General features: G+C 42.3%; 2 protein-coding genes across 2 annotated transcripts in view; one reads left to right on the top strand and one right to left on the bottom strand.

Moving 5' to 3' along the window:
• Positions 1–249: 249 nt before the first annotated feature.
• jupa (junction plakoglobin a) lies at positions 250–20,405 on the bottom strand. The gene is made up of 17 exons (XM_051384345.1): positions 20,290–20,405; positions 19,632–19,760; positions 9,317–9,366; positions 8,696–8,866; positions 8,344–8,594; positions 7,652–7,890; positions 6,553–6,754; positions 6,025–6,169; positions 5,735–5,838; positions 5,265–5,603; positions 4,633–4,785; positions 4,405–4,524; positions 4,157–4,307; positions 3,183–3,304; positions 2,987–3,017; positions 2,063–2,200; positions 250–1,271 (listed from the first exon to the last, which is right to left on the bottom strand). The coding sequence occupies exons 3-16, from the start codon at positions 9,327–9,329 to the stop codon at positions 2,070–2,072; spliced, it is 2,172 nt and encodes a 723-aa protein (XP_051240305.1). The 5' UTR covers positions 9,330–9,366; positions 19,632–19,760; positions 20,290–20,405; the 3' UTR covers positions 250–1,271; positions 2,063–2,069.
• hap1 (huntingtin associated protein 1) overlaps positions 9,525–20,824 on the top strand; it is a 45,237-nt gene continuing 33,937 nt past the window's right edge. The window contains exon 1 of the mRNA XM_051385481.1: positions 9,525–9,645. Within this exon, the coding sequence (XP_051241441.1) occupies positions 9,525–9,645 (121 nt within the window). The remainder of the gene's footprint in view (positions 9,646–20,824) is intronic.

The following is a 20,824-nucleotide window of genomic DNA, read 5'->3' as shown; positions in this document are numbered from 1 at the left end:
AAACCAGCACTTAAAATAAAGCACTCAACAATCCTTAAATACTGTTTGGGAGAAGGATTTGGACATTTTTAGCGTGTAAAAATGTGTTGCATTGATACTATACCAAACACCATTAAGACCTTACAGAATGAATAAATAATGCTGGAGTCTTGGAATTTTCATTATGGGTGTAATAAATTTAAAGCTTCCAGAATATATTGGAAAACAGGTAAGTCATTTCTGGTTTTAACTCAATAAACTTGGACACCATTATACGTTTAATATATCCTTTATTTTTATTAAACAAAATTTCAGTAAAAACTCTTATTAAGTAGAAAGACAAATTTCCCTGTCAGTAGTTTGCTCCAGCTGTAGGGCCGACCCCGACTACATTATCTCACGTGCTGGACTCATGAATGAGTCAATCTGGTGAACACATCTGTAAAACCACGTTGTTCTCCTGCAGATGATTACAGTCACATAGGATATTTTCTTTAAATTCAGTTTATAAAGGAAAGACATCTTTGTTAATATTCTGGTAATGCCGGATAATGTGAACCTCCCCTAGTGAATAACTTATAAAAGATGAGAAACTATTCCTAAAAACAAACATCTACACTCCAAAAAGTAATCCACATTTCAGCTGATTACAGAAGGGGGGAGGCAGCCCTACGCTGCTCTCTCAAAAAGGTCCATCAGAGACCTCCACATCTCCTCGTTTGTTCACTCCTACTGAATTAGTGCCGCCGACTCTTAACTGTTGGGTCACAGCGGGAGAAAGTTGACAGTATATAGTGTCAAAACTACAGCGTAGACAGCAGTGTCTGTTACAAAGGCGTTAAGAAAGAAACAGAGCGGTGAGCAGGTGCACCGTGCACGTTGAGCCACCTCTGGCAGTGTTTTCAACTATTATTCTCTTTTTTTCTTATTTTTTCTTAAAAAAGGAAGCTACATGATTATCGTCACAAAATAAAATCTCTTTGGCATAGAATACCCATCCAAAAGCATGAACACACACGCGCACACACACACACGCACACTTTTAAAAGGTTCTCAAACAGAAACCTAGAAGCATTGTCACGGTCAGAATTATAATCAGCAAAATTATGCTATAAAACAAAGTTGAGCCCTGTTAAGATTATGAGTCCCGTACTCGGTGATAATTGCATATATTACATCAGGCTGAGAGCAGAGGGAATAATCTCTACTGACGACTATATTCTCTTCTTTGTCCCATTACGTCCCACATCCCGCCCTCCACTTTCTTCGCCATCTTTCTTTCTCCTCTGGCTCTGTAAGAAAAACAAAAAAAGACATGATGAGAAAAACCACTTCAGCATGCATCTCAAGCAGAGCTCGAAACATCAGACTTTAAAAAAAGGCCCTGAACTTTCTTAGTGAGCAAATTGACTGTATTCTAATTGTGTTTTGGTCTGAGCTCTTCTTACTGGTTTGTACTGGGTAGGAAAACAACAAACAACACCAATCAGGAAAACAGTCACTTATGTTTTGGCAGAAGAAGCATTTCGGATTCACCATCTGAATTGCTTTGCTTACCTTATAGCATACAAAAATGACAATGAAAAGAAATAAATTGGAAAAGATCTTGGCTTCCTATCACAATCAAAGAAGTTCCTTTCAAACTTTGGACAAAATGTAATTTTTCCATTTATTTGCATATCTCCATATATGTGAACTAGTTTTTGTAGACATGCTGATGAAACATCTATCATTCATCTTTTCAGTGCAAAATAACTTGATTTAAATGTTTCCAATAGCACTTATGTTACGTCACTTTTGCCTCAAAGATATCATTTGTTACTATGATGATAAAACAATGACTGACACTCATTTCCTAATAATAATAATATTAATAATTAATACATGTTATCGTTCACTTATATTTTATTTTATAAAAATACTTTTAGATTGTCCTGCTGAATATGTGATGAGCACTCTTGTATCTTGTACTGGTTGTGTACTGACTTGCTATGTAGAAGTAAAGTTTTGTTAAAGAAATGGCAGTTCATCAATATTTAATCTTATCAAGAAAATATTTTTGGGGATATTTGCATGCACTTACCTTTAGGTCAGTACTCAGAGTACGGTTGTCTGTCGTAGACAACGCTGCCAGGGTATTCTTCTTGCATCATATTTCCGTCCATGCCATCAATCGGCATGTCAGGTCCGTACCCGTAGCCTTGGAAACCGGCATCCATTTCTGCAAGGAATAACAGATTTGTTTTTTTCACGTGTTACACACTGGGCCAACAGATTATATGCCATTTGACTTCCCTTGTACTTGGGGTTTATCTACTGCTGCCGTCCTGATAATGCAGAATAGGAAAATGTACAAGCTAGTGGAAATGGTTTAATATTTTTTTGATGTGAATGAATGAATGTGATTATAAGGAGAGGAGTAGCTGATCCTTTTTCCCCTCAGTCTCTCTGCTCTGAGAGCAGACAGAAAATACCAAGGCCATACAAGGAGAAAAGTCAAGAGAAGGAAAGGAAGGGAATAAAGACAAAGATACAAACACAGATAAGGTAAGAGACTGATGGAGAGAAATCCTTCTAGACTTGGCAGAAAGGAAAAGGTAGTGGTGTATCGAGAGAAAAATATTCAAGCATAACACAAAGAAAAGGCAAAGACTGAAGTGAATGAAACAACAGGCTCAAAGTATTCCATTACATACATTTGGATCAATACAATGTGATTTTGCCATATACATTAGATCTGAAGAGGACAGATTTGTGACCGATTTAAATTAGACATGAATGTAAGAAATATGCTTAAATATCAATGCAAACTAGGCCTTGTTTCAGGGTACTCGTTTAACTACAAAAACTATGTCTTTGATGATGGAAAATGAAAACTGTAGGCTGCAGTGGGGAGGCAATCTGTTAGCAGATTACAGCAGTATAACACTACGGTTGCTCCCTGTGGTGGAGTGACCCAGTGCTGAGGAATGTGCTGTATGTGCACATTTCAGCCATAGTTACTCACCATCTGGATAGGGTCCTTCCACGTTGTGGGCCTGCGGAGGGGTCAGGAGAGGGCAAATGTCAACTCTTGTATATTGAAAGCTTATTAATAGAGTAAAATGTAAAACCAAGAGAGGTTAAGGAACAACAAATGGCTAAAAATCTACTTTAAATGTTCAATTGTCATGTCCTGGCAATGGGGGGCGCCAGACACTCACCATCTCCCAGGCAGCGGGGTCGTGTTTGAACAGAGAGTGTGTGAGCTCCACAGAAACTCGCTTCTTGTAGTCTGAGTTCTTATCCTCGGAGATGCGGAAGAGCACAGCTGCAGCATAAGTAGCTGAGGGGCAAAGAATCAGGACATATTCAGTGATGTGCAAAAACCATCTACTCATTTTAAATAATGCTACTACTATTACTAATGTGTTATAGTGTGAGTGCACTGAAAGGGAGTCACATCAAGTATATATAGTAATAAAGTATATAATAAATATAGTTTTAGTGGTAATAGCATTTACTGGATGTATTTTTCCTTTTATACAACTCCCTGAGGCTTTATGGATATAGTGCATTTACTGCATCAATTATAAAGAACATAAGTCTCTATATGTGTGTGTGTGTTAATAAGCCTCATCTAATTCAGTCATGGTACCTCCACATAATATACTCATAATATTTCAAATCATTCATTTCCTTGCTGAGAGTGAGATAAGGAGATCAACGGTATCAATCTTCTCATCAAACTCTTGACAAGAAACTAACAATACCATAACAGAATGACACCTCAGTGAGATAAAACAAGTAATAAAGTAAATACCTTCATTATTATGTACTTAAAGTCATTATGTTTCTTATGTGGCATTTTTAGCATATGTCAGCATGTAAAGAAATATCTGCAGAATGTTTCCTGTTAAATTATCTATTCATTTGAGAATTGTAGCAGTTTAAACTAGCTATATAGGTAATTTATTAACGTCACACGCTATTTCACGATTTTATTCTTTAAATGTAGGCTGCAATATGTAATTCTGAAATGTAGTGGAGTAAAAGCAGTCTCACAAATTGGACACAGTTGAAAAACTGCACTTACACTAAGAACAGCACTTGAGTAAATTGACTTTGTTGCTTTTCACCAATGGCTAAATGCTACATTAAGGTAAGCTAATCGCAGTACATTATCTGGGTGTCCTACCAATGCCCTCGTTGTTGGAGTGCAGCAGCTCCATCAGAGGAGCCGATGCTCCCTCGCTGTCAATGAGCTCAGCTGACGGTTTGTCCAGGGCCAGCTCGCACAGAACGCCTGCCGCCACGCGCTTCACATTGTCCACTGGAGAGTAGAGGAGCTGGAGAAGGGGAGGAAGGAAATGAGTAAAACCAACAAAAACAAAACAAACATAAGGAAGTTACTGGAAACTGGAGAGCTTCAGTTTCCTGTGTTACCTGAACAAACAGCGGAATGGTCTGCAGGTTGGCGATCTCTGCTCGGTTGATGGGATCTCTGGCCAGGATGTGCAGAGCTCCTGTGCAGCCCTCCACAATCTCCTCCATCCTCACTCCATCCTGAGGAGCAAGATGAAAAGAATAAATGTTACTGAAAGATACAGACATTCATAAATAATTCACAACTGCCACTTTTCCAAATCCCTTGAAACATCCCTCCTCATGTACCTGGTATGTCTGCTGGGCGGATGAACCATGTTTCTGGGCGTCTTGGTGGGCTTTGAGCAGAAGGTTGACCAGACGGGGGATCACTCCAGCATCCCTCAGAGGGGCCTGGTTCTCTGGGCACAGGGCCAGGTTGCGGACCAGGCCAACCACAGCCTTCAGGCAAGGGAGTAGAGGCAACAATATGGTCATGATACTTGTACAATACTTGGTCCACAAGTAAAACAAGGCTGACAAACAACTGCAAGCTTCTCCATTAGAAATAGGAAATTATATTTCTGTCCCCTGCAGCCTGTTCTTGTAAAACATACTGTTCCTGCTGTCATTTGCATTTCACGCTCTTTCAGGCTGATTGAGACTCTGGCCTTCTGCCGGATCTGCCATCCCCTCTGTCCATCTGTCTAGTTCTCCCCATTTTCCCTCCAGTTTTTCTCTTTGGACCAAACCACTTAACTCCTCAATGTATTTGTTTCATAGTCCTTAACTTATGTTCCCTTAAGCCACCTGCTTTCAGTCTACCTGCTCTACTGTCTGGAGTCCTTTCTATCTTACACACTAATTCCACCTACCTAAAAAAATCTACGGGCTCAAATAAGGGTCAGTTTGATTTCCCTCCCTCCCTCCCTTCTGTGTACCTTGACGACAGGCCAGTAGTAGGGTTGGTTAAGCAGCTTGACGATGGCGGGGATGCCGTAGTGTTTCCTCACGGCGTTCTGCGCCAGCTCAGCATGTTGGTGGCGTGAAGTCAGGTGGCGCAGGGCGCAAACGGCAGGTTCGGTCACATCTTCCTTCTCGCCGGCACGCAAGATGGCGTGAATCAGGGCCTCCACGCCATTGCTCTGGGTGACCAGAGTTTTATTGTGGGCATTGTTGCATGTGAGGTTTGACAGGATGCCCGTGGCGCAAGTGAGCATGTTGAGGTCGTCTGAACTAAGTAGGCCCACCAGCACCTGCAGCAGGCTGTCCATTCCCTCCTGAGAGACGGAGAGAGCGATTTCAGAAAGTTCCTCATGTGACAGATTAGGAGAAATAATAAAATAAAATAAAAAAGACATTTTTAAGAAGAGGGAAGGAAACAAAAATGAAAGCCAGTGTAGAAACAGACCTCCTTGGTGGCAGCGTCAGAGAGGTTCCTGAGCGTCCACAGACAGTTCTGCATAAGACGCTGGCTGGAGCCTGTCAGGTGTTTACCCAGAGCCTGCATCCCACCTGCAGGGAACAGAGGAGTTCGATCACTCAGCTCTCAGCAACGTCTCATTAACTGTGCTGTCATGTAACTATGCGGCTAACAAGAAGCCATTAGCCGCAGTTCAGGTAACAAAAAGTTGACACACCTGTAAGACTACCTTGTACACACACAGGTGCATGCTCACACAGAGAACATATATTACATACCAGCCTCTACAATGGCAGGTTTGTTGCTGGGGCACACAGAGAGGACTTTGAGCACACGGCTTGTAGTCCACAGCAGCTTCTCATAGCTGTAGTTTCTCATGATGTGAACAAGACCCTCGGGACCCCTGTTGGCGAGGATGATCAGCTGTGCGAGAGAAAAAAAGAGGCTGTGTGAGTGTGTGTGGGTATACAAAGCACAGATGGACTGAACATAACTTATTTAGAGGATCAATTTGTAAAGAAGAGCTTATGGTTTACAATGGACAACAGTGCAGTGTGCAGGCAGATAAACATCAGTTAATCATAACTCATTTTACTACTCTAAAAAAATAACCACACCCATACTCTCGCTGTTCCAGCACCTGAACACCTGAACAACTCTGTTCACATGCCACACCCAAAACAAAACACATGCACGCACAAGCTTCAACAACTTCTCACAACAGTCTCACATTACAATACTTGGCTGGCATGCAGTGTAACAGCCTTTGTATTACGTGTATTGACAAATAACACAACACAACACACCTTGCTTTCCTGGTTGCCATAGGACAGCAGCTGCAGACAGTCTGTGGTGATGGCCAGGAACTTGGGGTTGCTCTTGTTCAGCAGGGGGACCATCCTCTGCAGACCATCGGCCAGACGGACGGCCATCTTAGCTCCTTCCTGGTGCAGCAGCAGGTTGTGGAGAGTGGTGATGGCGTAGAAGAGCACAGACTCCATGGGAGAGCTGAAGGAGGGGAAAAAAAAAGTTAAAGACAAGTTATAAAAAAAGAGAAAGGATATATCCAGTTGCCATACATTCAAAATAAATTGTGACAAAGTAATTTCTATTTTATTTTTTCCATTTGACTGATTCCAATGTCTTCTACCTGCCTCTTTTACTCCTACTTGAGTCTGGGATCTCTCACATTTACCACATTGCCAGTCAACACACCCCAGATAATGTGCTTAAACTGCAATTGATATTGGCAGGAACAGGTTTTCCAGTAGTGAAAATGTGGGAATTGCACAGCAGTTCTCATGGCTGCCTTACAATATTGTCTGAGGCTCGGGCGCCTGCTTAGCTCAGTGGGTAGAGCTGGCGACCCATGTACCGAGGCTGAGTCCTTGCTGCAGCGGCCCAGGGTTCGAATCTGACAGCTGTGTGTCTCTCTGCCCCCCTTTCCTGTCTGTCTTCAGCTGTCCTATCGAATAAAGGCAATGAAAGCCAAAAAAATACTTCTAACAATATTGTCTAAGGCTAATGCTGGTGGCCAAATGAACATCTCTTCATATTCTAGAACGGCTTCCTCCTGTTGTATCCAGTAATCATCAGTACAAACTGGGTAGTCAAACTAGGCTGCATTGTACCTGCACTGTAAACACTCTGTTTGGCATGTTTCAAAAAAAGATTCAATGAACAACCCCATGAAACGGCAAAATGAACATAGAAATGCAATTGACATATTTTAAGTGCAGTGTTGTGAAGTGGATTTTACCTTTCATACCTATACTATGAGAAAGAGTTTTCCCAACATACATAAGTAACTAAGAAAACGACATGGATCAAAGTCATTACTGACTGAAGGAAAAAAAAAAACTCCCTTAATCCATGATTTCTCTCTCTCTCTAAGTCCCAATGTACCTGAGCATGCGGACCAAAGCAGGGATGCCTCCAGACTTGAAGATGGAGAGCAGGCCCTCTCTCTGGTGGGACAGGTTGTGGAGGATGCTGGCCGTGGCCCGTGCCGTCTCCATGTCGCCTGTGTTCTGCATCGCCCGCACCACTGCTGCCACCATCTGAGGGGACTGCATCAGCGCACGCCGCGATGCCTCCTTGCGCGTAAGCTGGTTGACAATCTGTGCTGCCTTGCTGACCACCACCTGATGGGAAATGAAAGGGGAGAGGAAGAGTTCATTTTTACTGGTAATAATACAGAGAAAAAAAGCAAATTTGAGAAGCTGGAACAAGAAAGTGGTATTTTTTCTTGAAATTGTTACAAAAATACAAACATTTTGGGAAATGCAAATATTTGCTTTCTTGTCAAGAATCAGATGAGAAGATTGCTACCACTCTGGTGTCTACACAGTTAATAAGAAGCTAAAGCCAGCAGCCGGTTAGTTTAGCACAATGCTATTTCTACTCTTCAGCTTACCAAATAAGTCATAACATGTGACTTAGTGAGCTTTTATGGAGCTGATTTAGTTTTCTCCGGACAGCTGTTGTCCTCTTGTAGCTCTTTGTGCTAAGCTAACAATCTGCTGGCTGTAAATTCCTTTGATGTCCTGTCGATTGACTAATCAATTAATCAACAGGTATGATTCTGTGTTCTTTACCGGGTCTTCATCGTTTAGCAGTTTTGTGAGCTCAGGCACAGCACGTGTGGCCAGCTCGGCGTCATCCTGGTAGTTGATCAGATGGATGATGGCTGTTTTGAGCATCTGGGAGGGCTCGGCCAGCCGCTGGACGTTAGTCATCTGGGACGGGTCTGTCTGAGTCGACAAGATGGTGGTGCCTGCCTCCAGAGTCTCTGGGAACATTGCAGCCCGCACCCTCTGAGCTCTCGTAGTGTACATGGCTTCCAGGTCTGTCAATAAGAGAGATGATGATAAAACAGGGCATATGTACTTAAGGCAATGGCTACAATATGCGCATATTGGCTGGTTTGGATGTTGCTTGTTGTCTTACCGGGCTCTTCTCTTGTGACAGTGGTGGTGGTCACGGTGTAGTGCTTGGAGGTGGTGTACTCGCCGTCGTCATCTCTGACTGTGGTGGCTCCAGACTGGATGCCTGAGTCTATGCCATACATCCTCTGCTGCCACTCAGCCACCTTCTCCATGCCGCTGTCAGGCTCACCCACTGCCAAAAACAAAGAGAGGAATTGTGGGATGTCAAAGGTGTTGGACCAAAGTTTGATAATTTTGAAGTGAGGATATTTAGGGGTTGTACCGTGTCATTAGTTTTCGTTAGGGTTTGCTAACAATTAGATTTTTTTGTGCCCCCCCCCTCCCCAAATTAACCAGTGTTTTAATTGTACGCCCCATAAAAAAAAAAAACTTTTAACAGAAGTAACCTTTTTGTTTCTATAAAGGAAGTGACCTCAATATAAAAACATGAAAACAATAGTTGGAAGTAGGAAAGGTCATGATATCCTTTAAAAGTGTTGTAGAATGAGGTGATAGAGACAAAAGTGAACATGAAAATGCACAAGTTGAATCCATCACTATATTATTAAATGAGTTTGCAGAAATGTTGAAAGAGGAAATAAAATGTTTAAATGTTTAAAAACAAGAGCTGTGAATCACTTACTCTGCATTGCCATCCTTGCCTCCCGTTTTCACAACAACGATGAAGCAAACCTAAAAAACACAAAAAAAGCCAGTCAAGATTCAGTCAAACATTTCTTCTGCTATAACGATGATGCTGAACTTAACGTCTGCCTCTTCTCATGAATTAATAATAAAATATTCCAGTGAGGTCTCTGCTCCCTTACACAAGACTGTCATTCAGTTTTTATATGCCACTGGAGTATGACAGCTCACAAGATGACCCTCCTGCCCCCTCCTCCCCTCTCCTCCCAGCCGTGCACCCTGACCTGAAAATGACAACACGGAGCAGCAGCAGAGGCTCATGGGATAGTGAGGGCGAAGTGGGCTCAGAGACAGCTGTAAGTCAGGAATGCTAGCTAGCCAAAGTGACCTTTCACCCCGGGCCTCCGCCCATACGGCCGTGGGAGCTGCCTGCTGCTGACGCATGGCAAACAGGAACCTGCTCATCAGGTTTAGACACCACAGGGTGAAAAGCGTGTGCATGTATGTGTATGTACACATATATACAGACGGTGAGCGTACTACTCGTCACACACTAGCCTAAACCTTTAAGAGAATGCCTGAAAATTGACATTAACTTAAGTTTGTCTTATTTCAAATACTACATACCATCCGTCTATAACACTTTGTTGCCTTCTGGGTTTGATTAAATAAGTATCTTGTGATCTTGTCTAGTTTTATTTTAACAGTGATCCAGATTGCGTAACCACCACGCTACTTGTTGCTGCAAGTTTGTCTACACCTCCTACATGATCTCATTTTCCTAATAAAAAAAATCATTATTCTCGCTACATTTACTCAGGTATTCGAACCTCACATGGACAACTCACTGTCTCATAGTAAAAATAATCCTTTTCAAAGTCATCTACTGTATCTAATGTATGTCTTTTTTTTTCCATTTCTATTCAAACCCTGGAGAGACACAGATAAAGGCAGGGGAGAGAGAGGGGAGGATGCAGCAAAGGATCCGGGCTGAAATCAAAGTCAGGCTGTGATAAGGAATGAGCCTGGATACAGGGGGCGCCAGGTCCAGGTGAGCTACCAGGGCATCCCCATTTTCATGTACTTCACCATTAATGCATACACCTCTGAGTAAAAATGTCAAAACTGGGTTGTACCTGTTTTGCTGTAACATGCACAGATTTTACATTGGTTTTCTATCTCCACATTTCTGCAGGCTGAAGTCGCCCAACCCATAAAAAAAAAAATCTGCATTCATCATAGCTGCCTGCCATTGCATGTGACATATGACCGATACAGTACAATGCATTCACTGTGCCGGTTACAAGTGTTTTCAGATGTTTCACTGTTACTGACTGGATTCTTTGCTGAGCACATTGCAGGGGTGGGCTGTGTCTCGTGTCTGTGTGTACTATATGTTTAAGTGTGTGTTAGCCGACTTCTGCAGATCTACAGAGCAAAGTCAACGAACAAATACTGCTTCAAATACTTCTTGAAACCTGGTTGCATGACAGCTGGTTATAGCTTACTACATGATTCTTGCAATAAGCAACTATTCTTATCTTCCGTCTTTACTACTAATAAAACAAGCCAGGGCTAAAAGTCACAAAATTAAACTGCTGCGTTGGCACAAAATGAGCTGTAAACACTTAAATTACTACCTTTACCTTCGCTCACATTCACAGAAGACATTCATACTAGCACAACTCAACAACACAGTGAGTACTGTAATCAGAGTTGATCTATGGGTTTGAAGGAAAGGAATTTGTGCAAAGATGAACTGCTTTGTCTCGCTGCCTTACACTGAAGCTGTTAATGATGCATTAGCACCACTCCCTCATCTTTTTGCCCCGTGGCTTTGCATAAGGATGTGTCGTGTTGTGTTTCAGTCCCTCAGAAGACCCAACCCACTTTGTCTCCCCCAGGCGTCATACTGTGTGTGTGTGTGTGTCATTGTAGCTTCTACAGGAGGCTTTGTTTTCCATTACAGTCTGTATAAGGAATAGACTGACTGAATAATGTGTGTGCACTGCATGTTGCTCATTAGTTTGTGTCTGTCCTGAGTTTTCTCTCTGTGCCACTTTGATGGACTAGCAACTCACTTGCAAGTCCCCACATGTTTTTGGGCCTGCATGTGTTTACTGTCGATCTGCACTTGTTCAAAATATGTTCGCCTGAACCCGATGTTCTTGTACAGTACCAACATGTTCCATTTATGAGACTCACCTTCACAGGGAGCAGCAGCTCAGTGAATTTCAGTTGTAGCGAATCTGGCATTAGATCCTGCAGGACCAGGCCCCAGAGGACTGTCTGTGCTTGCAGCTACAGGCTACCTTACAGATAGTGCACTGACTCATAAGGGCACAGACAGAAACTATGCTTATAATGACTTTCAAACTAAGGTGCGGCCTCCTTTTAAGCACAAGCATGAGGGCTGATTTGTCAAGATGGTAAGTGACCACGGACTAGCCACCGATTAATACGGCAGATAAATCAAACACATTCATCTTTAAGTTCTGTGTATTCCAGTGGCCTTTTTAAACCTTTTATTGATCCACTGCTGAAGGCAAAAATACAGATTTAACAAAGCCCACATTACTTTTTCTTTTAAGCACAACCACAGCATGCACACCATGTCCACACAGGACTTCCCTGTTCTCTGTAAATCAGGGACAGTGTTTGTGTAGTCTTTGTTTTCCTGGGCGAGGCACCAGGTTCAGCCAACTGTTGCAATGCTGCAACACGCCCCGCATATCGCCTAGGTAACCGAAACTCTGCTGAAGCACTGTACTGCCGGGTATTTATCTGCTGACCCATCTGATGTCTGAAGTTATGCTCACTTGTTTACTGATAAGTGACGTTGCCTCTTGGCTTTTTTTCTTTTTACTTACCCCACAATGCTCATGACTGTGGTCCAACCAAGACAATATAAGAAAACCATTAAATTATTTGATTTAAAATAAAATACAGCAAAGAAAAAACTAAATCTGAGAAAAAAAACATTGAAAAACAAAACAAAAAAAAAAAACATAAAATGTTTCTTTCATGTCTTTCTGTTTCTGTTTTCTTTGTATATCATGATGATTATGATGAAAGTAAAACAGAGTATCGGGGCTTATCTACTGATCCCTCCCCCATTGTTCAGCGCAGACTAAAAGCTGTTGGTTGCATTGTGGACCTCTGACTGGACTTTGCTCTTTACCAGTTAATGAGTGATGCATCCTTTCACTCTCACTGTACCTTGCTCTATGGCCGTTATTACCACCATCCATCCAACCCCCCACACAAACACGCAGTAACATGTAAGCCACACTTTTTACTCAGGAAGACACACATCTCACACCCATCACCTCCCACTATCTTGTTGGGCAACAGCCTCAGTGGATGACTTTAGGGGGCTTCTACCCAAAAAAAAAAAAAAACCCTGCACTGTAAAACCAGGAATGTGGATCAGTGAAAGCTGCCAGTGAACAAGTTACAACAGAAAAGCAGAGATGGATACTGTTCAGCACCCGATGCTGAAATGCTGGCGTGACATTCCACACTAACATAGTATATTAGATCTGTCCTGTGTCCACGCATAAATCTTGTGCTGAAAGAAGTACACACTTTTTCACTTTACAAACAGTAAACTATTCTAAACATATAATCACTTATAAATTGATGAAACTAACCGATACTGAGCACATTGCTACTGTGACATAGGATGAGTAACTCAAATTATGAGAACAGGTTCATTATCTTGCCCCCCCCCCAACAGACATGTCAGACTGGGAGTGCCTCCCCAGCAGTGACAGGCTCTGTCTAAGCAAGGGCGTGGCAGCAGAGCGTGTGGGTGTATGCATGAGTGAACTGGGTGAGGCTGAATACACCTAATGGCTAGAGGGGTTAAACTGTAGATCTGTCATTTTGAAATCTCCCAATAATTAAGAAGTTGTGCAGTTACAAACTCAATATAGATATGAAAAACATTCCAGCAGGCCAGATTTTGATTTTATAGGCTGAAGCTCCTCTTTGTGTCACAGAAGGAATCAATCAGGTCAGGGAAGAGGCACGGGGGGCTGGGGATCATTACATCCAGAGTGGGTCCTTACATACATTACAGAGTTTGCAGTGATTTGGTTGTTATTTACACCCCTGCCTGCCAAACAGAAGTGTTAATAACATGTCACAGAGCTTTTTGCTGTCTGCTCTACTAGGCTTTTACATGCCCGTTTGTGAAGACAGAGCTTGCAAAAGTTAATATCAAGTAAAAGGCATACTTTGAAATTTGAGGAAATCCTGTTATTCTTCCTGACGAGAGTCAGATGAGAAGATTGATACCACTCTCATGTCTCTCAGTTAAATATGAAGCTAAAGTGAGCAGCCAATTAGCTTTAGCTTAGCATAAAGACTGGAAAAGGAGAAAACAGCTAGTCTGGCTCTGTCAAAAGACAAACAAAATACACCTACCAGCACCTCTAAAGTTCACTAATTAATATCTTATATCTTGTTTGTTTAATCTGTACAAAACCAAAGAGTAGAAACGACAGGAAACAGTCCAGACCTTAACACTCTGTATAACTACAAACTTCTAAAAACAAAAACAAAGCCAGAACACATTTTTACAGCAATAATTTCTCATTTGTTTTATGTTAATTGCACCTTCTCATGGTTGCCAGAACATTATGGCTTTGTCGGAGAAACTTCCTTCTCATCTGGTGCTCTGTGATTTCTAACAGGCTTGCTAATGTCATGTTGACATGCAAATAAAGCAGATTATGTTACCACACATCTGTAAAGCTTCCTGCGCCATCTGCACAGATCAACAATTTAACATATAGGCTGTCCCACACATGCACGCACACACCCTGCCACATATATGTCCCCTGACATGCAACACACACTCCTCTTACAATTAACTGTGTCTTTAACACAACACCCTGCACTCATGCGGCCCAATCCTCCTGACACTGTAATGGCCAGTGCAGCCAGCTGAGCCTGCAGAGCAGACAGGCTGCAGTTGACATTGTGCTCTCTGCATCTCGTCTCCAGAGTCGGGGTTCAGCTGTCTCGATGGGATACAGCTTAACACCCCCACTAACCCTCCTGGTCCCCAAACCACACATCCCTCATCCCCCACTCGTCCAACAATAGCTGTTATGGCACTGTAATGGAAGCAGTAGGGGTAAACTGGATAGCTGTTTGTTATGAATCAATAAGGGAGGAAGTGAAGTGGTGCACAGCTAATGGATTTATTGTGGTGGGTGACAGGAAGTGGTGGTCAACATTATCTGACTCACCAACACTGCTGGGCTGTCCGGTCAGAGAGGGGAAGTTTACGAGGAGAAGCTGTACTTTCACAACTGTGCCTACGCAGTGTACACGTAAAACTATGCTGACAAATCTACTGTAGGCTGTACCACGTCTAAGTTCAGGAAAAACACAGCTTGAAGTTCACATTTTGTAAAAAGTGTTCATGCTTTGAGAGAGAGAGCATTTGTCAATTGACTGTAACAGGCAGTTGATAAAATCCAGACCATAGCAACGCTGCCATGCCAAGAGCCCACAGAGAAAGAACAGACAATGAGATACTGCTGGTGTGCACTTGAGCAAGACACAAACTGAATTTGTCTAAACGTGGCAGATACAGCACAGTGTGCTCCCCTTCCCTGCCTGATCTGGAGACATTCCCAACAAACACAGTCAACCACAGTCAGCATGCCAATGAATAAAATAAGCAGCAGAATGGATAATGGCCCTAGATCTGTCAGTTGATTTACTGAAGCTACTTTAATGAGTTGAATTAAGCCAGTGGATGCAGTATAGTGGCTGTAAACTAGTGTGCAGTTGTTTACTCCCTGTGGGATCTCGCTGTGAATCAAGGGAAATGTGAGCTGTCTCGGAGGAGGTGCCCGAGTGCAGAGCAGGATCAGATTACACGGAGCTGATAAAGAAGGAACGATTAAAAAGGGGTGTACCCTGTGTGGTAATAAACCCTCATTTGCAAAGCAACAAAGTTCACAAAAAGGTCCATTACATGTCAGACGTAGTGGGAGGAAGAGAAGTATGTCCAAAGATCATCTTCCATATCAGGAGAACAATACATCATAAAGATTTAAGACTTAATTTTAATTATTTTTTAAATCTAGTATTTAAACATTTGATGCCCAGTTACTTTAGAGCAATGATTTTGTCATTTGGACCTACAGTAAGTAGGAAGTGCCTCTCTCTATGTTGTTTGGTTGATGGTAGGAAGGAAGAGGATGAACTAAGTCTCTGATACAGCACAGAGAGCCTCTGTGTGATTTTGTTTGGGGTAGAGAGGAAAAGAGTAGCCTCATTGTCCCATTGACTGCTGTCACAGTGAAAAGGAAACCGGGTCTCAAGTGTCCCCACTGGATGCCACCAAAAAGGCTGAAGCACATCAAGATGGCTCTGTGTGTTCACTGGCCAAGTTTGGTGGCCAGCGCTGCATCCAAAGCCCTGTTTAAAAGTCCTGACAGGGAGTTATTTCTTGAACTGCCACAGCTATGCATCGGTGTGCGGCTGAGCACTGAGGCGATGTGACAGATGATTAATTTTTCAGGGAGATTAGAGGCACGAGGGAGCAGGAGGGGGCGCTTTGGAGAGTAAGGCAAAAGTCTAAAGGGACCCGAAAGAACACAGTGCTCCTCTTGAACCAGTTCACAGTTCTTCTTTAAGAAAGCCAGAACCAAAATTACAGAAAAAAAATAAACATAAAATCTAAATATCTGAAGAGTAAAAGTTAGCGTTACTTAAAATGAGTGACTTATTTCTATCATATACTGCTGCCAGGTGAAAAATGTCAACTTGTAAAAAAGAACAAAGAAGAAAAGAAAAATGAAGAATAACAGCCTTGATTGTCTAAACGCCTGTGCATTTTTCTGTTCATCCAATGTTTTGTAAAGTATTCACAGGCCCCAGGGTTGCACAACTTTCTCAACCCACGAGAGCATGAAATCCCTCAAAAGTGATGAAACATAGAAAACAACCAAAAACTGAGTTATGAGATTTTTACTCAACAGTGACGATTTGCAAAATGAACGTCCTGGTGAGATGCGGATGTTCTTAAAGTAATGCATCCAACAAGTCAGTCACCCTTCCTTGGTAATTTGCTCTCTGTTTCAGCCACACCCTTGCTGTCCTCTCCTCAATCTCTCATATAAGTGTAATTAAGGGACAGGGAGGAGGAGAAAAACAGACACCACAGGACTCATAGGAGTCACTATGCTGAGAAGTACAACTCAGCCAAATCATCCAACTGTGAAAACTTTATCTTTTGAGTCAGTGCTGGAATCTAGTGCACTCCCTCCCTGCTTGGATATGCCGTCGGTAATGAAAAAATTATCAATGGTAATGTATTCACAAAGAAAACAGGAGGATTCAGGCTATTTCCAGCGTGCTGTTAGACAGGTGCATGGGTGTTTTAGACAGCTCTGATAGGAGTAGACTTGAAATCACCAACCTGGCAGACATTCATACAGCTTTTAAGTGCAAGTGATGGGAAGAAACAGCCATTAGGCCTTTGACATTTTAGGTAAGGGACATTTCCCTGTCCTCGTTCGAGCCAACTAAGAGAACTGTTGAAGGTAAATAATTCATATCAGTGACTGTCATGGGTAAGGTTCAGCTGGGCAGTGCCAGCTTCACTTGCTCAGCATTATGCCACCACTGTGCTCTGCTAGAAGCTTCTGATTTTATCTTCTGTCTGCAGCGGCAGAAACATTTTACATGAGTGGATGTTTTTGGACATCTGACAATTATTTCATTACTGTATTTACACAACACCATGACACTTGTTTGGCTAGATATAATTAACCCCTTCTCTGGAAAACTGCTGTTTAGTTGGAACTGCCTGGATTCCCTAACTATAGTGAAGTAAATTAAGCACTGTGATGAGTTCTTGTGGTTAGATTTTTGGTCAGAGATAATAATAATAATAATAATAATATAAGGGAGCACTGGGTGTCTGGGAGGGTTCTGGGTTGAATAAATCTGCTTTGGTTTGACGACAACATTGTATCATGAACATTTCCTCTGGAAGTTAACTCCATGGAGATGTTGATGCCGTCACGCCGCCTCCCTTTTGACTTTAACCACAAAGACCCCTATCGTAGCCAATGGGAAACTTTATCTCTCTGCGTCCACTTCTCCATGGGAACAGTAAAACACAGAGGCAGGTTGATATGCAAACACAGAGCAGGTCACACGACGTGTGCGCCCAGTGGCTGTAACTGAGCCTCTGGAAAGTGCTCGGTAAGGCACCAATGAACAAAGACAGAGACGAGGTAAGACAGTGAATCCAGAGAAAGAGAAATCCTTCAAGCTAAACAAAGAGGTCAGGATATATGCCATACAGTAATCCCCTTTGCAAAGTGTAGACCTATTTATAAACTGAAGGATCTCCTGGCCTCTTGCTCTGCTAATGTAGGACAGTAGCACGGAATTAAGCAGGAGGGGGGAGATTATCACCGTGCCACCACAGCTGTAGCTGCGAAATCTACAGTAAGTCACCCCCCCTCTCCACCCGCCGCCGTCCCACCACCCATTTGCCCTCTTCCCCGAGGCCAGACATGAACAGCTTTCCAACCAGGGTGCTGTCTGCTGCTGCGCTACTTGATGACACAGACCCAGGACAAGCTCGGTGGAGGCCTGGCTGGCAGAAAGTATTGGCACCCAGTCCTATTGAGCCTGACACACATTCAACAGCCTCAGCTGGACGCATTGGTCTAGAAACAAGTTGGACCTCAAACTTGCTTAGCGCTGTTCTCAGTGCTTTGTTGATGATTCAAAAGGGAGAACAATATGTAATGTGACTTAGAGTTTAATGGTCCAAGAGACAGAAGTTGGGGCTCTTTAAAAAAAAGAAGCTGTTTAACTTCTTATTCCAATGTGACCCATGTCAAATTTGACCTAACAGATATAAAAGTTGGCTGCGGAGGACACCGCAAACGACTTAATCGGATAAGAAAAAAAGAGGATAAGATAAAAGTGATTTAAAATGGATGCTGATTTTAGTGGATTTGCTCATGAAATCAAATGAAAGAAATTTGTGCTCCAGAGGTCACAAACCAGGACTGATAAACTGCTGTCCTGTCAGGAGCTCCTGCAAACTAACATAATGACATCATGGAAGATTTGGCAAACACCTGGAGACATCGCTGCCGCTGACAGGAACAGCTGTGTTGGAGTGAATGGGTCCTATATTAACCCCAACACATTTTAGAGATATGATTCATTATTCACTGTCATACATTACAGATGTGTGTGAACAAGAACTCACTCCCTCATGCACAATAGCTCACTTGTTTACTTGTTGTTTGAGCTCAAATATTTAAACTTAGGGTTGCAGCTAACAATTGATCTCATTATCAGTTAATCTGCTAATTAACTTCTTGATTAATAGCTATAAATTGTCAAAACTGTGTGGGGACATTTTGAAATAGCTTCTTGTTTCGTCCAACAAATAGTCAGAATCTCAATTTATCACAGAGCACTAAAAAAACCCAGAAAACATTATATTTAAAAGACATTGGAACCAGTACATGTTTGTCACAAGTATTCTGTGGATGGGATGATCGATTAATCGCCTCAGCTCTATATAAGTTTATATTTATGAGTTAGCTGGAACGATAAAGGCTTTATTGTTGTCTTGCCAACACGTTAATGGTCATAAAATTTTATGAGAGAGATGGTTACTCTGATACAAACTGACTAACCTCTTACTTCCTTTCTGTTAATAGAAAAATATGCTCTACATTAGCAAACAGTGTGTTAAAAGCCCCTTTCCCCTTCACCTGCCTCTCTCGCACGCGGACGGACGCACACACACACACACACACACGCACGCGCATACTTGAAACCCACTAACAAGTGACGTCAAGTTTAATGGTCGATACTGGGGCCAGAAACGTCGTTACGATTTGGCAAAAGAAACCCAACTCGTCCACACTTTGGATACTAAAAACAATTAGTTTAATGTTTTAAATAAAACTACAACTAACTTTTGGTGGCCGGAGAGCTCGCGCTTTACTCCGAAACAGCAGGCAGCAGTTTCAGGCATGCGGAAATGAAATCCAAACACAGGGCTGGATTAGCACCCAGGTAAGCAAAAGATGAAAAAAATGAGACCAAACATTAAAGCCCACACAAACACACAGACTTACACAGAGAGCAGGGTAGAAACTACCGTACGCCACAAGAATGAAAAACACGAACGTCGGCGACAAAGACACTGTGAGCTGTTTAAACCCCGTCAAAGAAAGAAAGAAAGAAAGAAAGAACACAAAAGAAAGAAAGAAAGAAAGAAAGATACATTTAGTGAATCTTACCTGTCGAAACACACGGACGCGTTTTTAGTTTATTCCAGGTCAGAGTTGTTTTCTTCGGGGACGGGTCACTTGAGTGTATTTGTCCTGTGTTCACTCTCTCCGCTGCAGCTGCTGGTGGCCGACAGTCCTCTGAACAAAAATGAGTAAAAGAAGCGTCACCTCAACCCAGACTCCGCCCTCCTCCTCCCCCCGACCCCACCCTGCCACTGCTCCACACACTGGGAGAGTCCTCACTGTCTGCTGCATTGTCAGGGAACCCGAGTCAGTAAAACACCAAGTTTACTTCTTAACAACTGCCTCAGGCAACATCAGTAGTTCAATTTAAACAGATTATCACAGCACATGTTTATCTCATATTACTGCAGGAGTGAAAGGGTCGTTTAAAACACGTTTTATATTTATATCCACCACTAAACTACAGGCCTGTGGAGATACATACACAGTATTACCACATGGCAGACATGATGCACCAACAGATAAGAGCCAAGTTTGAGCCAAGGAAAAACGATATATTACAGTAGGTATCCCAATAACAGCGCCGTTCAAGAGTAAAGAAGGCTATTTAACCTTTGCTCAAGCACGTTATTGTTACAATTGGCCTATACTGGTCTTTCATAGAGTTTTCTTTCTCATTTCAAAGAGTCTGCAAGGTGCTTACCGTGTGCGAACAAGCCTTTCGTGCACCTGTATGAGGACTCGACCACACCTTGATTACATCACGAAACCAGACGACACTGTGAGTCACTGCGGCTGGGAAACAGAGAAAGACACAGTCATGTGTTTGACACAATCTCTCTTCTTCTCTCTTTTCTGACGGTAGTTTCTTTGGAAGTGTTGGTGGGAATGTGATAGATCATATGTTCGCATTTTTAAACATTTGTGTGACGTGTGTCGTGATTCACAGTTGCCTCTGTAAAACAATAATTTTACACTAAATCCCCCCAAAAAATCGGAAAAAATAAAAGTGACCAGGGCTGCAGCTAACAAATATTTCATCAGTCAATCTGCTGATTATCCCACTTTATTAGATTCATAGGTTAATTGTTGTGTAAAATGTCAGAAAATAATGAAAAATCCCCTTTTTCCTATAAAACCAAGTTGACTTTTGTCATAAAATTGTTTTGTTTTCCGAACAGCAGTCCAAGAATACTTTACTGTTAACAATTGATCTGATATTAAAATTGCTGCACATT

Source organism: Dicentrarchus labrax, unplaced genomic scaffold (assembly GCF_905237075.1).
Source record: "Dicentrarchus labrax unplaced genomic scaffold, dlabrax2021, whole genome shotgun sequence".
In the NCBI taxonomy this organism is placed as follows: Eukaryota; Metazoa; Chordata; class Actinopteri; family Moronidae; genus Dicentrarchus; species Dicentrarchus labrax.
This window is presented reverse-complemented; position numbering and strand designations above follow the sequence as displayed.

What these genes read in the sequence shown, in the direction of transcription:
- jupa (XM_051384345.1), bottom strand. An exon ending in TGTCACAAGAGAAGAGCCCG is followed by an intron (nt 8,595 to 8,695) that starts GTAAGACAACAA and finishes TCTTATTGACAG; the next exon opens with ACCTGGAAGCCATGTACACT. An exon ending in CTCCAACAACGAGGGCATTG is followed by an intron (nt 3,305 to 4,156) that starts GTAGGACACCCA and finishes TTTGCCCCTCAG; the next exon opens with CTACTTATGCTGCAGCTGTG.